Raw genomic sequence first — 17,337 nt, 5'->3', positions numbered from 1 at the left:
TACGTACGTCAATGCATATATATATAAATATATATATACACATAGACAAAGACAAATGTGGCCTGAAAATAATATTGACTTGACTTAATAAATATGTATTTGAATATATCTATATATTTATATATATGCGTGTGTGTGTATATATATACATATAGACACATATATTGAATGTAAACATACAAATAAAAATGGTTGTTAATTTCTAATTACAAACACTAATTAATTTCATTAATTAACATTACATAAAAAGCTTACTTAATTTCATTTCATTTATATATTTTATCAGTTTTCACCAACTGTGTTGTTGGGGACATTGAAACTAATGAATTGCTCATTCTTTCCATTTCATGGTACGGAATAATCCAACAAACAGGGAAATTTTACGTTTGATTTTAATTCCAATGTAGTACACAACATTTATGATGAACAGTCTATCAAATAAACTTTTTGTGTCATTTTATTTATGTTTTATAATAAAAACTGAACATTTACAGAGGGTGGGGGAGGAAAGTGCTTTACAGGGATTTAACCATCTCAATAAATACAAGGACATTGAGGTCTCATTGGATCCTGGTCTTCACACATTGGCCATGGCAGTAATATACAAATACGCACACACACACACAAACAAACACACTGACACACACACTCACTCACTCCCACATATCTTTACTATATACACCCCAGCTCGTTTCATATGGTCTATTCTGTACCAACTCCGTCTCCCTCGTGGCATGACGACACATGCACAGAGGCTAAACAAACCAAGAGCCAAAAATTATAAATTAGTGTAAAAGCATCAAAAGTATGAAAATATGTCACTTGAAAAGTATCTTCCTCTTCCAGGAATGTAGTTTGGAGTTTTTATTCTCACGGTTTTCCTTTTTGCATCTGTGTCAGATAATGATTTCACTGAGACACTGTGCTTCGTGGTTTTCCTTCATTTACAACAAGTCAACGTAGCAACACAGATTTACCCAAAAAAAAAAAAAAAAAAAAAACGACGGGTCCTCGACAAAAGAAAAAGTGTTTGCATTCACACCAGTATAAGAATCCCAAATTGTCACACCAGTTCAACCATGTGGGCCGCCCTCTGACACAGTGAAGGTTCTTTAGCTCTCTGGAACTGAAAAACCTTCCGGTCCAGTTGCCGTTGATGTAACTACTACTTCATGAAACATGTCAACCCGTTCCATTATGTTTTCTTTCTCCTTCATAGTGTAGTGAGAATGGTCAGCGACAAACCTCTAATGTTGCCTGCTATTTATGTCATCCATTTTGGATCACTTTGACTTCTTCTCAATTTTTTCCCTCTTTTTTCCCCTCTGTATTCTGACAGCACCCCAGTGGCATCAGCCCCAATCGCTGTCTCTTTTTCTACAACTACCTTGACCTTCACCTCACACCAAGAACAGGTACTGTGACACTTGGTACACACCTGAAGAAAACAAAGTTAATCTAGGTCTGTGTCAGAAAGGCTGTCGGTGAAATAATTCTCTCCTCGCCTCGTTTTTTTTCTGAGTGGGCCGGCCCCTTCTCCTGTCTTCATTATGACTCTGACCGCTTTGACCCGCGGGTCAGGTTGGCAGACGCTGCTGATGGGAGATCAAGGATTGGGGTCTGAAGGTTAAGGTTCATGGGGGTTGCTGTGGAACGCTAGCGGCTGAGGGGAAGCTGGGGCAGTGACATGGCCTGGTGGGGGAGACTCTGGGAGGTCAGCACGGAGAAGGGGTGACCTGAGGAACACACACAGAAAGGACGCAACAAGGAGGTTTGAATAAGGCTTAATGGAGGAGGTTAACAAAGGTAGGTTAGTCAAAACGGTCTGAGACAGGTGTTTGTATTTAAACTACGTTTGTCATGTGGAGACACAACTCTCAGGAGTTTTGGTGACAAGATTAGTTGTTGTATTTTTGTCAAATATTGACATGTGTTTTATTCAGGGAGGTTTTTTAAACCCTTAAAAAAGAAGTCATTTTGGAATCAGAACAAACATCAGTGTATGAGTGGAAACCCAGTTAAATATTTAAAGCTGCTCAACAGTTTTTGATGGAAATTTATCTGATTTCTTTTTTTTCTTCTAAACATTTGAAAGAGACAATACCTGGGATAAATAGCACTATTCAGGTTATTAAGTTATAAAGTCTGTTATCATGACAAATATGACTCACTGTCGATGTACCCATGGAGGGCCACCATGCGCGCCCGCTCAGGACTGCCGAAGGGGGAGTAATGCAGCTCATCGGACAGGGACGAAGGTATTCTGGACTGAGGATGACCTTGTGGACCCCCGCTGTGTTGGGGTGTGTGCTTTTTGTGTCTTGCTCTGCAGTTTTGAAACCACACCTATGAAGATGCAACGTAACCAGACATCATGTAGAGATTTTTTTTTTCCTCAGAAGTATTTTTTTTTAACTTGTTTTAAATAGACTGAGACAAAACATTTCTCTCACTGACCTGTATGACTCTCCTGCTCAGGCCCGTCATGTCGGCCAGTTTCTGTAGTGTCTGTGCGTCTGGGTTGTTGTCCTGGGCAAACTGAGCCTGCATGATCTACGTGTTGAAACAAAACATTAATGAGTGGAAATGTTGTGTCTTTCTGGAACGTAATGTGGATGAAGTGTGTTCTGACCTGTAGCTGCTCCGCAGTGAAGGATGTCCGTGCTCTTTTGGCCGGTTTGGGTTGACTGTCCTGCTCTGTTGGAACTGCTCCTTCTAATGTGATGCCGTTTCCTGAGAAATAAAATAAAATAATATATATTTATATATATTATTTTATATTTATATTTTATACATTTTGTTGTAAGTAAAATTTTATTTTAATTTAAACTACTTGAAGGAATGAATTGTTTATGTTTTCTGATCCTTTTACAAGGCAAAACATAGACACTTTCCCAAGAAATGCAAGTTTTGAAAATTAGGAATTTTAGTTTAAATTAAATTACAAAAAAAAAAATTTCCAATAATTAATTGAATTTTTATAAATAAATCTTTTTTTCCTCAATGTAACTGATACTTAGGAAATACTAATCAATATATTTCATGCTTATTCCAAACACATCCATTTTTTAACCGATCCTGTTTCAGAGGAATCATTTCAAACAGACATCTGGATCCACACTAAGGAAGTGTGACATCTTTTTAGCCAGAACTAAAATCTCTCACCAGTCTCAGCGGCTCGTTTGAGGTTCTCCACCATGGTGTCATAGTGAATCCTGCACAGAACCTTCTCCTCCACCAGACCAAACTCCTCTCCCGTAGACAGCTGCCTCTTACACGAGTAACAGGCGAAACATGCCAAGTGATACGCATTTCCCCTCGCTCGCCGCACCCAGTCACTGGCGTATATCTGCCGCCCACAGCGAGCACACTTAGTACCAAACCTACTGTGAGGGAGACAGGAAGACAGGCAGCAGAAGGACACAGAGCGAGGAATTATTGGTTTGGCAACAGTTCAGCACAGAAAATCGCAACACACGATGAAATTCTAAAATCTTTGAAATCTCGCAGCACATCTCCAGACATGGGACGGTTTTGAGCATGTGCTGATTTTTCTTTTTGTTTTTTTCTTGTAAAATATTAGGAAAAAGCTGCGTTTGAAAAAGAATGTTTCTTAAGAGGCTTCGAGTCCTGGCAGGAGTCTGAAGTTTAAAGGAAGAAAGCTCGGAGGAGGATGTGGCCTTCAGAGAAGGCTCTTGACTGCGGCTGCAAGCTGAGCCTTGAATGCAAACAAACCAACACCTGCAATTTCCTGGCTGATGCATGAAGACCCTGACATGTACACATGAACTCAGACACACACACACACACACACACACAGAGGGAACAATTCAACATGCGTAAGTAGAGGTGGTTTTTACACGCGGTGGACGATGAAGAAAGACTTGGATGACATCACTCCACATCACTCCGCTGTAACTGATAGCAACAGTGAGCTCAGACTGCATACAAACCTAAACCACCTGATGTACTGCTGTAGAGGGTGTGTGTGTGTGTGTGGGGGGGGTGATGGGGTCGAGGCGGGCACACAGATGGAGAAGACGAGAGAGAAATGAACAGGAGGTCGCAGGGAAATAGGGAATCAGTGAAAGAAATAAACCCAAACACTGACACAGTCCAAGTCTCAACTTGTTTTTACTGTTGAACTCATTAGCAACAGTTCCGACAGTTCAAACTGACATTAGCTGCTAAATTAGCTATTTCCAATGCAGTCCATGTCCCTCTGTGCACAGAGTGTATAAACTGCCTTGTTGACTTGGAAAATCAGTTGATCAACTACAAAAAAAAAACGCCAGAGATAACAGAAGGCTGTTAGCTTGACAGAGCAGGTTATTAGCCCAAGACAGAAAATCTTTCAGAGAGATGTAGAATTTTTCACAAAGATTTAGTATAGATTTAAACAGCAAGTGGTAAAAACACGTCCAAATTGTGTTTCTAGTTGTTGAAAACTACAGTAGTAGTACGTTTATAATGTAAAAAAAAACTGTTACTTGGCTCCAACATACTAGTTCCTAAGACCTTGTAATGACAATTTAACATATCTCACTGTGGAAAACTGCGAAAGTAGAGGACAGAGACAAACAATGGGTGAAATAATTGCCTTGGTAACTGACGAAGTTTGAAAAAGAAAAGCTGAGGAGCTTCTCACTGTATTAAGAATTTTGATGTGATGCATGAAAATAATTCACCGTACTGGCGTTAGCGGTTCAACTTAGTTGTTTAGTCACAGAGACCGAGCTCTCTCTTCAGGCCTTAGAGCACATGTGTCTGAGGCCACTGTTGCCTCTACCACCTCATAAAGGAGCTGAAAACTAAGTTCAGATCATATGATGACATCCAGTTGTGGGCCATGTGTGGGTGGTTTGTGGGCCATAAATGGGACACCAGCCAGGAGTTTGAGACCCCTGCTTTAAGGTTTGACAGTTTTCATTCATTCCATGATATTGTGTCATTTTCTTTGTCTCATACATCTTAGTTTTCTTCTAACTCCTCTCTCTCACAGAGACAAACAGGACACTGCGATCATTTCACGGGGTATTTTCTGTCGTCCAGCGTTTGTCAGACATAATGCAATGTAACATTTGTTGTGGTGTATTGTCAGTTTCGGATTATTAAACAGTTGAGGCTTAGCAAGTGTTTACAGAGGCCGGATTAGCAGGACTGACTCTGAATGAACTGCAGGGACTGTGTTCAAAACAATGTGGGCCACAGATGTCTGACCGAACGCCACAGAGGAGACAGAGAGAAAATCAGGTTATTGCCACATGAACAGGACTCAGTCCTTGGTCTTTTCTATGTCATATTTGGTCGTTAAGTGGGGTTTATGGGTTATGATTTCCTGAGTATCTACAACCGAGTGTAAAATATCCAAATTCATAGAACCACGCATTGTAATGAGTAAAAACAATGTCCTTTCTCACACACAAATAAAACTACTTCCTTATTTATTTTCAGTCTTTCCCGATGTTTTAGTGAGGTACAAACGTTTTACCCTGTTAAACCTGCAACATGAGTTATTTATCTTCCAAAACATCCTCTTGGACTTTAGGTGATATTTGGTTGGAGTTATTTATAAATTAAATAAATAAATATAAATATAACCTATTTGGTAAGAATTATTTAGCAAATTTAACCTATATAAATATAACCTATTTGGTAAGAATAAGCTGAAATACATTTGTATTATATATAAAATATTAAACATCTGTATAAGGCAGTAATAGTAGTACACAATTAGGATTGGACTAAAACTTCAACTTGATGCAATGGTCAAAAAAAAAAAAGCTCAAGTCACTTCAGGACACGTCATATGACACAGTAAACATCCCACATCACCAGATCCCACGGAAAACATGCTAGAAAATGAGTGTCCCTCCATACGGTACCAGAGCTTCAATCATTTTAAAATATTTGTGGTTCTACACCTAAGGAATCAGGCCGTGGGAGTCATATTTATGGTCAGCAGTCATGTCATGTCATGGAGTGAGGTAGGAAGAGTGTGACTTAGTGCTTCCTCAGGAGCAACACAGTGGACAAGAAATATAAACAATCAACTTGGGCCAAACTGCATCCACCCAGATTTGGACCACTAGTATTACCACTACCCTGAGTCAGGAGCAATCACTGCAGTACATTTCCATGCACAGATCAAATGTGGCCTGAGTTCCTTTTTTAATAAAAGGCAATATCAATACATGTTAACCTTATTTTTTTTATCCATGTTGCACTGAATTTTTCCTAATAATAATAAAATAAAAATATTATGAGAGTCAGTTTGGCTCCTGCTGCTCAGCACCTCTCTAAGACTGCACCCTTCTCCAGCGTTGTAGCCTATTATTGAACATGTTATCCACTGCTGCTATGAATAATGTGTTCTTTCCTACTCCAAACAATAGACCTGTGGTTGTTTCCATGCTTCGGTTTATGTCTTACTTTATAAATACCCACTGCTGCAGCGTAAGGACTGACGAGTGGTATGGGATCCAGCCATGACAGGAGGTCGGACAACAATATGTCGTTTATAATGTCCCATCACGCTCTGGACAAAACATACACATTCACACTACACCTACAGTCATGCGCTCAGGTTGAGTACTGTGAAGTACAAAAAGGTCAAACGCTGATTCTTGGATTTAAATGCATGCTTCAATCATTATCATTAGAGCAGCAAGTTCCCAACCCCTGGTCCATGGACCAGTAGCAGTCCATGGGTCATTTGGTATAAGGGACGCAATAAAAAAATTAACAACTTCATTTAAAGAGAACTCATTCATTTTCATTCATGTTTTTCATTTAAAGATTAAAAAATCGGGGATTGTTCCTCTACAGTACTCTACAGTACTAGAAATAATTAAATCATTAGTGTATACTTTTGAAAATATACTGATCCATAAGGATCCTTTAATGATCAGTGCAGCAGTACCGGTCTGTGGTACTGATCCTTGGTACAAAAAAAAAAAAAAAATCGGGGATTGTTCCTCTACAGTACTCTACAGTACTAGAAATAATTAAATCATTAGTGTATACTTGTGTCCTTTGAACACATTTAAACATGAAGCTACATGAAGCTTTTTAAGAAACAAACAGTCGGCCTCAGTCCTCCTCTTCACACTGGCCTCACATCAACACAACATCAGCAACTGGCATTAGCCTTTTAATAAAAGAGCAGTGGAGCTGGGGAGGTGGGGATGGGGGCTGGAGGATCAGGATGACAAGAATGGAAAAAGGAGAGAGGAGGTAGGTGTCTGAGGCGGGAAGAGGAATGGCAGGAAAAGAGCAGAATGACAGGGGTGCAGGAGAACATGAGGGGCCGCCAAGTGAGTGGATTTGGCAGCTCATCAGTGCTCTCCAACCCACTCTATCTGGAATGAAAGAACACTATAGCCCTGACATCTCACTGCCTCGTACCCTTCCTCCTCCTCCTCCTCCTCCTCCTTCACTGAGCCAGCGGTGGTGTGTTTTCAGAATGGTAGAGAATATTTGTCTGTCATTATCCTGCCTCATGTCTCTGTCCGTCTGACAATAAACTCCAGCCAGTTACTGCAACAATATCCACATCGTTACGATGAGGTTCAACATGTGGAGCAACAGCACCAGACGTGTCTCGGCGCTGACCTTGGAATTGAATTTACCCAACACACACTGACATACAGAAGGTTGTCACTTATTTTATGCAGTGACCCAACACAGCCACTGTGGAGACGAGGGCTCTCCGTGGCTTACTGTGCAGGGTGTGCACATCGCTCTGTATTGTCATGGAGAATTCCTGAGTGTTTCTACAGTAAAAAGGAAAACGTTTCGGAAAGTTAGAGCTAATCTGGGATGACAGCTTGTCACTTTCGTGCTCCGAGACACAACACAGAGAAGCTGCACATCATCCTTCACTTCTTAGCCTACATCTCCTCTAGCTCCTCCGTCTTCATCCTCCCTACCTCCTCACACTGTTTCCATGTTTCTACCCTTTTTTTGTTCTTTCTTTTTAACCATAAAACAACATCAGTCCTCCCAGGCCTTATATCCTTCATCAGACGGAAAGAACATTTCACTCATGCCTACTATGCCAAACATCAGCCTCAGGCCTTTCTCCTACATGCTCTCTTCTCTCAGTCTGAACCCTTCATTTATTTCACCTACTTGTGCTTTAGGATTATTCCTGGTGTACTGTGAGATTATATTAATCTGTGTTAGATCTCCCCTGAGAAGCTTCAGCGGTGTATAAAACACAACATTTAAATTGGGCAAGGACTCTTTAAATCTGATCTGAGATTTAAAGGTACGACAGTTTTGACCTGTGAACAGATCCAGTCTTGAAGAATCAGCTTTTTTTGTTTCCGTACCCAGAAGTTGATAAATAGATAGAAAAAATCCAGTTCTACTGCCAAGCAAATGAACAGATAGACAGTTTATGACATACAGAGCGCCTTTATGACCCTGATGCACTGAAATGCAGCACTAACCTATTACAGAGCCTCTGCCCCTTGGATTATTGTTGTATTTTTCTCAAGTAACTTCTTATGTTCGCCTTCCTGCCTTCCTGGGCAAATCTTATGTTTTCTTTAATTTTTTGTTTACAATATTTATTCCTGTGAATTCAACTCTTTTAACATCCTTTATTCTTTCTTCCTTACTATGATATTTATTGTTACTTTAACAAACAGCTATTTCTTAATCTTATGTGTTTACTTTAGTTATGTCATTTTATGTTATGTTACGATACACAAGTTATCTTTTGTCATATCACATAAAATGATACACAAGTTATCTTTTGTCATATCATGTTACACTGCGATACATTACGTAACATTACATTATCTCGTCTCGTTACATGTTATCTTTTGTCATGTACAGTGATGTCATGCTCCTCTACTTTGTCTTGTCTTGTGTTAAAAGGATAAAAATATTTTCTTCAGGACAATGTGTATAAATTACAAGTGTATTCGGCAATTCCATTACACAACATACAAAGGGTGGCTCATTCCATTTACGTAGGTAGAATGGAGACTTGTTCATTTTCTCCATACCCAGCACCTTTTCAATAGTAACTGCCTAATTATGCACTCAGGCCAACCATTTCAGTACACGCTTATTATTTTTCTATATGCTTCAATGGAGTGGTGTCTAATTAAAAATCTAACATTTAACATTTAATTGATTCAGATCTTAACCAATCACAGTCTGTGGTTGTGGCATTTAAAGACCTAGCGGTGCCTTAATCAGCTAAGCAGAGGTAGGCTGATGAGTAATTATTACTGAAATGCAGATGCACCACACACACGCACACGCACACACACAATGATCCCTCCCCTACATGGACTCACGTTACTGCCTCGATATCCTAGGGTTGCCCCTGATTAGTGCAACTTCCTGTGTGGCCTGCAGCTCACGGTCAGGGATAGAGTTTCTACAGAGTGAGCTGAGGAGAAAGAGGAGGAGGAGGAACAAGCAGAGGGAGTCGAGGAGGGGCTGATAAAGAAAAGAGTAGTCTGAGTGCATGTGCATGTGTGCAGCAAGCCCCAGAGGTCTGACACTGGCTGAAGAGGCACAGTGCGGGCTCTATCCTGCACCCCCATCACATGGACACACACACACACACACACACACACACATAGGTACAGGGAGAAGGAAACCCACTCTGATTTCCTGCTATTACGCCCCATTAAAGCAGCTGTCAGTCCAAAGCCAGATGAGAGGCTGACACAGATGAGGAAATATCTCCAGAGGTTTTCCAGTCCGCCCTGAGGGCCTGGACTCGCACTGGTGTTTAGCTGAGTTTGGACCTGGCCTAAACCCAGATTAGAATATATATTTACAGAAGTAAGCATCGCCGTGGCTGCCGCAGGCACCATTGCTTCACAGTGCTATTGCAGGACTTTTTAAAATAAATTAATTCTCGACCAAATGCGAGGTTGAATTTTATACAGAACTCTGGAAATGTTAATGTGTCAAAGTCATGAAATAAGGAAAGAGAAACCAAATGGCAGAGTAGGAGAAAAAATATTGACTGTAACTGTTCCCAAATAATTCTGCCGTGTAAGAATTTTAACTGCCAACCATCATCTAAATATATAACCATATATTAATTTCCACTTATATTTGCATTAAGTAAATATTAACTTCACGTTTTTAATTTATTGATATATTTTTCTGATTTTTAAATAAAATTGAATACCTTTGTGCTATGTTGTTAATGTTTGGCTAACCTTTCAACATTCATCAACTTTTTATTTTAATATTAGCTCTTTAATGCTTTTTTAAAATTCCCCATAAACAAATGTAATGTTTTTTTGTTTATTATAATTTTTTTTCCTTATGGACTATTTTTTAGTTATCTTTTGGCTAGATCCCTGCTAATTTTTCATTTAGTTATTTTCTGGATTCACTAAATCAGTGCAGAATTACGTACTTATTTCCATGGCATATATAAATAAATATATATATATATATATATATATATATATATATATATACGTATATACATATGGAGCATCTGTGTGTTTAATAACATTGTGTTTTAGATGCTGTGGTGGCTAATTGATTAAAAATAAAATTGAAGACAGGGCAGAGAAAATCTTATTATGATGTGGTAAATCAAAGACCAAAAATCTCTTCAGTGGGTGACAAAAATGATGATTGGCAGCTGCTGGACAAGAGTAAATACACAGAGATGTCAGCGCGCGTGTGTGTATGTAAAGACTGCTGTACAGGGAGTTTACAGTACATTTTAGCGGTCATGGAAAAGAGCGTGTGTGTGTGAGAGAGAGAGAGATGAGAAACATGCTGACCAGGCACTTGGGGCCGTCTAATTGCTGATCTGGAGGCATGAGGGTCTGGTTTGGAGGACAAGGACTAATTGCTGGAGATTATAAACCTCAGAGTGTTGGCCTGGAGTCAGGTTTCGATCAGACAAGCACAACAGCTCAGCCACAGTTAGCAGCAAACACTTACATACTCAATGTGTAAGAAAACATAAACAGGCAAGTGTTTGTCCACACACACACACACACACACACACAGCAGCCACGGGCTACTGAACAGAATCTTATAGGCTGTCACTGCTGGAGTGTGAACCGAATTTAACCCCAAATACCGAAGCACATACAGTACACACACAGCCACATGCACACATACAACACCTTCACGTACTGAATACACTTTTTAAATCTGAATCTAAAAACAAATGTAAAACAGAATCTGTGCCCAGATATCAGGTCACTGCCATTTTACGTTTTTGTTTTAACATCAACCAGAGCCTCAGAAATATAATGCTGCAGAAGGAGATCCAGGTTTTAGCCTCCATTAGCACTAAAGGTAACAGTGGCAGACATGGCCCGGAACTGGCAACAACTTTGCAAACACACACACTTGCTAACACTTGAATTAGACATAATGCATTCTCTAGCTCCACGTAAACATAGCTACAAATATAGAGGCCTGTAGTTGTTTAATTATAAATCCTTATCTTAACTCTAAAAAGACTGTAGTTCTAATGCTAACTCCAAAATAAATCACGAATCTCAAAACGCCCTCTCACCGAGCGGGCACCTGCAAAATGTCCCCACAAAGACAAGTGTCCCCAGAACAAAAGTACTGCCACGACAGCCCCCCATTATGTCCCCATAATTATACCTATACCAGAAACACACACACATAGGCACAACATATCTCCTAATATATATATCTAATATAGTTCTTTCTAACATGTGCAATATTAGAAAATGGAAGTAGATCAGAATTTAATTATTAAATGTATCATTTGATTTTTTAAATGTATTTAAAAAGAAAAGTTTTATACATTTTGCACTTGCACAAAGACCACGATTGAAAGATGAGCAGGAAATCATATGTATGTATTACCCTAGTCTGTTAATAATCAGTAAAATGCAACATTTCCCTTTTTTACACGCATCCGTCTGGGACAGCTCTAACAGTAGTTTTAAATTAGGATTCTTTTTCCTGGAACAATAAGAAAAATATTCAAACAGGAACAATGCAACCGAGGACAAATCCATGAGATTATCCCGGGGAGGAAAAAAAGTAATTCCCAAGTGCTTTTATACAACGCAAGACTTTTTTTTAAAACATACTAGATGTGGTTGAAGAGGCTGTAGTAAAAATATACACTTGTTTGTTTGTTTTTTAATAATAAAAAAACTCGTTTGAAATCATTCTCACTTCACATTCTAACATTTTCCATTTTTATTTCATTTTCCTCCATTTTCTTAGCAAAGAAAATTGCAGTCATTTATATAGTAAGCTACTGGTGTTTCACTCTCAGGTGGATCTTGACTGTTAATCCAGTGTTTTAATTGGTTGAAGGATTTTTTTCAAGACTCTTCTTAAATTATAGTCTTCAGACCCTCGAAACGATTTTTGTGGATTACTATGAAGACATCAAATCATCTAATTTTTATGTCTTTGCACTTTCCACGCACAGCAGACTCTAGGTTCTAGATGCCGTGAAGAATCTCTACTGTATCAGACTGTACGTCTGCGTTGTCCCTGTGGGGACGGTGTTCTTTGAGTTTCACGCCTGTTCCTATACCATCTCACAACGTACACAACATTTCCAGGGTCTTTGAAAAATCATATTTGTCCAGAAAGTGTAATTTTGTCCTCTGAGTTGGAGATGGACTTCACACACGTTTTGGTTCTTTAGCAGGCTAATTATGTTTACCTTGGTGTTTCTGTTTTCTCGTGAGATTTTTTTGTACACGAGGTGCATGGTTAAAAATATAAGTGTTTTCTACGGGAGCAATTACATTCATTTTAGGGCTAATAAGCTAATAGGCTAATTATTTTGTCCTTAAATACCCCCCCCCCTCTCTGTAGCCATAACAAAGCTGTAGCTCAGTCTGCCTCTTTCTTTCTAGATAAAGACTTTTCTTCCACACTTTCGGTTTTGAAAAGGTTTTTCAGTAACGCGTGAGGCAGCCCGCATCACCCACGGCGTGTGTGTGTGTGTGTGTGTGTGTGTGTGTGTTAGAGAGACAGAGGGTCAACATATAATATGTTTAAAAAACTTACCCTACCTGAAATAATCCATTTTACAGAAGATCTCTTTGTTTTTGATGTAGCAGCTGCTGTGCTGACGTAATGACGTCCTGCACACCGAGCACTCCAGACAGCGCACGTGCCAGATCAGGTTGTTCACCTGCACACACACACACGCACGCACAAAGAGAGAGAGAGTGTTTGTGTGTGTGTGTGTGTGAGAGAGAGAGAGAGAGAGAGAAAGAGAGTAATATATTCTTGAAAAAAAGTTCCATCATATATACTGTATATAATTAAATATTTAAATACATCATAAACACAATGAAACACTTAGGCAAACTATATATTTCAACACGAACAATATTTAAATGAATCTAAATGCTATCGGTTAATCATTTCAATTGCAATTAAAATCAAATTGACCAAAATAAGTACATTTTACACCAACGCTCGATACTTGTGCTATGGAAGAATTGTGATGTATCTACATCTTCCTAATGTTCATTATGTCATCATTTTGAAATCCACTTTAAGTTTGTTCAATTTAAATTTAATGATGATCATTAATGACCAGTATCTGGTTTATTTTTTTTTAATTCACGTAAAATGTGTTTTAATGTGGCTTTGGATCTGTGATGCGTCATAATATGCGCTTATATTTATTTGACTTGGGTTAATTTAAGTCTAATTTAGCTTATTCCGCATTAACTGCACATCGTTTTAATTATTTTTATCATTTCCTTCCCGTCTGTCAGCATTGGCCTGGGGAGCATTTCGTCGTTTTTACTGTGTTTTTTTTAAGTGTTACATTAAAAGTCAATTAATTAAAATAAATAAATAATTATATATATATAAATAAATACACATCGATTATCAAAGAGTTAAACAACAGGACGAACCATGGAATATGTTTTATTGGGAATTATTTTTCCACATTCTACTGTAATGTGTTTTGAAAATAATAGTAAATAATAGGTAGTCCTATATAATAAAATATCTCTCCACAACATAAGTGTATAGGTTAAAAATTGACTTTTTGCTACAAATAAATAAAAAATTAAACATTGCCTTTTTAATAAACACGTATGTATCACGACGAGTCTCCGTACGAGTGAGTTTTTAAAACGAAATGATTAAATTCGCTGTGTTTCTACGTTGTTGTTTAGCATTAGCAACTCGTTGCTTGTTAATATTTATTCATTTTAAATAGTTACTTTTACCTAGTTTAAAAAACCTAAATATAGCAACGACACAAGTTTTAGAGCCAACTAAAACCCTACATATGTATATAGGTTCAGTTAGTTAAGTTAGTAAAGAGTATAAAATACAAGGAAATACAGTAACGAATTCAAAATAATAATAAGCGCGAAATTACACGTTACGATTTTCTGGGTGACAAATATTAAGAACTTCGATTGTATTGAAGTTGAATTAAATTAATACATTAAATTTTATTCACAGAAAATAATAATAGTGTGTGAAGTGGCACAATAATATTAAATATTAAAATAAAAAATACAAATTGTATTTATCGGTCGATATGATGTTTCTCTTTTGTCTCTGCACTCGGCGGCAGCAGCTTCTTTGCGGTCACAGAGAGATAATGAACCAATGACCTTCACACTTCCGGGCAAACACACACTCATCCGTGTGAATGAGAGTGTGAAACACGCGAGCACACGCGACAGGACAATACACCCTGAGAGTGAGACTGAAAGAAACGAAAATACAGAAACCAAAACATCTAATGTTGTGTCTGTGTCTCCCTCACACTTTAACGCACGGGATTAGGGACGTTATACCAGTGACGTCATTTGTGTGGTGTCTTTGGTCATTATAATATATTTATAGAATAAAACTAATTATAATAAGTGTATTTTGAACAAAATTCTTATTATAAATAATAATTTCATTTTTCTCACTCTCGGGCGCAAAATCACGGCAGGCCTGTGTCCAAATCTCTTGTCCATTATATTTGATTTAATAAAAAATATTCACATCTGCAGAGTTCGTGTTTGTTTCAAATATTCTTCATTGTGTGGGTGGTTTCTTTTGAAGTTACCTTCAGCAAATATCTGTCCAGGATCTCCAGGCCGCAGCTGGCGCACACGTTCTTGCCGGTGGACGGCACGGAGCTGATGGTGGAGGTCGGTGAGCACACGGAGGGAGTGGACGGTGTGCTGGGGGACGAGCGGGTGTCCTCCCGCTCCATGTTGGACCTCTGGGACTCTGCGTCCGAGTGAGACTGCAACAGAAAGGTCGGTGTGTCACTAATACACAACCCCATGTGTGTGTGTAGCAGATGATGCAGGTTATGATTCTATATCAACTTCTCCTCCACGCACGGCCCCGCGCGTAAAAGACGCACGAACGAGTCAACTTCAGAAATAGCAGAGAAAGCATTTGAATCTCTCACCATTGGGGCGGACTTGGACTCCACACTGCAGCGGGAAGCTCCCGGCGAGATGCTCTGATTCTCGGCGCAGATCACCTACAAGACAGCGATCCTCATCATCACTTTTATCCGTTTGACAAATCCTCGCCCCACGTTAGGGAAGCAGCTTCCTCTCAGTGTCTCCTTCTCTCCTTCCCTCGTCTCCTTCTCTCAGCGCGCCGTGGCTGCTCATATATAAAGTCGTCCTCTGACAATAAAAGCCGCGGTTAAAATGTCAATTAGCCCCCCCGTGACAACAGAAAAAGGCACCATCTAATGAAGCTATTCCAATTTGGACTGATTTTCTTTCCTTCTCGCCCCTGCCCTTGAACCGTGCGCCTCTCAGAATAATAGTATTTTCTCCGCAATCCAGGACACGAGAGTGGAGGAGGGTGGCTGTTAGTGTGTGTGTTAATGTCTCTGTGTGTGGGACAGGGGTGGGGGGGCTACCTGTAATTACAAATAGCTTGTAACGCAGTGGATAAGAGGCAGCCTGGGTGTCAATTTCATCTGTCAATCAGGCAGAGGCACCGGGTCACTGGGCCCAAAAAGAGATTGCAAATTTGATTTTTTTTTTAATGGCTGTAATTAAAATCTAATTCTTTCTTTAGACAGCTGGCGGCACCGCAAAGGCGGGCGGACAGTAAAAAAAAAATCACGCAATTCAGTTGAAACCAGGAGGGAGAGACGCGCGGCTGTGGTGCAGCTGATTCCTGGGTGACATCACAGACGGACAACAACTAAAAACGCTCGAAAAACGCACATGTTCTGAGTAATAGGTCTATGAAAAAAGTAGAGACCAAGTTTGTTGAAAATATAACCGTTTCGGTCTTTCACGTGAACACGTCACGCCCATAAAAATGTCTACAAAAAAATCTGGTGCGTAATTTTCTAGTTTTTACGCACAAACGTGCGACTGTTGTTCTTCAAAGTGTTACTACCTGCTTGGTGGGGATTCCGTCGGAAAGAATCTTGTTTCCCTCTGACAGAGGGGACAAAACCTCATTTTTCCAGTACATGAACCTCCGTGGAGTGGAGTCTCACGGCAGCAAAGACGGGACCAGAGCGCAGTGTCTCCAAACTCTGTGCGTTGAACCAGAGGACCGGTCGGCGATGCGCGTCAAAACCGGTAGCATCCGTGACTTGCATGGACTCGGAAGTTACTCAGGCACCGGAACGTGTTCTTCTTCTCTTTATGTTGATTATATATATGTGTGTGTGTGTGTGTGTTTGAAAAGAAAGAAATAATGTTGTGCGTAATGGAGCAGAAGACGAGGAGCAGCTCCTTCACAGAGCCCGGACAGATCCCTCTCCCTCGGTTCTCCCTCTCTCCTCCTCTTTTCTGCCTCCAGTTCTGGATAAGCCTCCAACTACAGGAAGTGAATTCAGTTGAAGTGTTGGCAGCTTTTTACTCCAGAGGTTTCGTGGACACGGACCTGCAGGACTTGAAGGCGATCGGAGCGCGTCACGGGAGGAGAAGCAGTGCTGCGTGGCTGTGCCTCCTGTCTGTGCCGTGCTGCAGTGGAAGTTCGTGTGTGCCGCTCAGCGCAGGCCCGACTTATAGTTAGAGGAGGAGAGTGAAAGAGTTTTGGGGCGCGTGAGAAGAAGGGTGGACGGAGTCTGCAGCAGTTATGACACAAACTCTGCGGCTGCGTCCGTGTGTGTGAGATGTCAGCTATTTGGCTTTTGCCATTTATTCGCTACTAGGAAAACGCTGCTGCTGCTGCTGCTGCTGCTATCACTGCGACTGCGCACGAAAACTCACTTCAAACGACAACAAATGTTTGCGTGATATTTTATTTTAGACCTCGTGCGTCTTTATTTTTATTTGGACTATTTTCATTCCAACTCCCGGCTTTTTAAAGTCACCACAGCTCTGATAAGTTTGTCTAAATCACAGCTTATTTCACGTC

The 17,337-nt window shown here is 39.9% G+C and overlaps 1 protein-coding gene across 3 annotated transcripts; it reads right to left on the bottom strand.

The window, feature by feature from the left end:
* Window positions 1-390: 390 nt before the first annotated feature.
* On the bottom strand, window positions 391-16,978 carry lhx6a (LIM homeobox 6a). Of its 3 annotated transcripts, none has more exons than XR_001761141.2 (9): window positions 16,366-16,978; window positions 15,407-15,481; window positions 15,053-15,235; window positions 13,029-13,150; window positions 3,166-3,386; window positions 2,633-2,733; window positions 2,458-2,553; window positions 2,172-2,326; window positions 391-1,736 (listed from the first exon to the last, which is right to left on the bottom strand). XR_001761141.2 is itself a non-coding variant. In XM_017039089.2 (9 exons), the coding sequence occupies exons 1-9, from the start codon at window positions 16,441-16,443 to the stop codon at window positions 1,657-1,659; spliced, it is 1,128 nt and encodes a 375-aa protein (XP_016894578.1). In that variant the 5' UTR covers window positions 16,444-16,975; the 3' UTR covers window positions 391-1,656. The 3 variants fall into 3 exon arrangements, 2 of the variants coding, with proteins under 2 accessions (XP_016894578.1, XP_008322617.1); XM_017039089.2 differs by having other exon boundaries at window positions 2,172-2,346; window positions 3,166-3,383; window positions 16,366-16,975; XM_008324395.3 differs by having other exon boundaries at window positions 2,172-2,346; window positions 16,366-16,973.
* Window positions 16,979-17,337: the final 359 nt, after the last annotated feature.

This window comes from Cynoglossus semilaevis, chromosome 14, assembly GCF_000523025.1.
Source record: "Cynoglossus semilaevis isolate Cse_v1.0 chromosome 14, Cse_v1.0, whole genome shotgun sequence".
NCBI lineage: Eukaryota > Metazoa > Chordata > Actinopteri > Pleuronectiformes > Cynoglossidae > Cynoglossus > Cynoglossus semilaevis.
The sequence above is the reverse complement of the archived record's forward strand: the minus strand, read 5'-3'. Positions and strand labels throughout refer to the sequence as shown.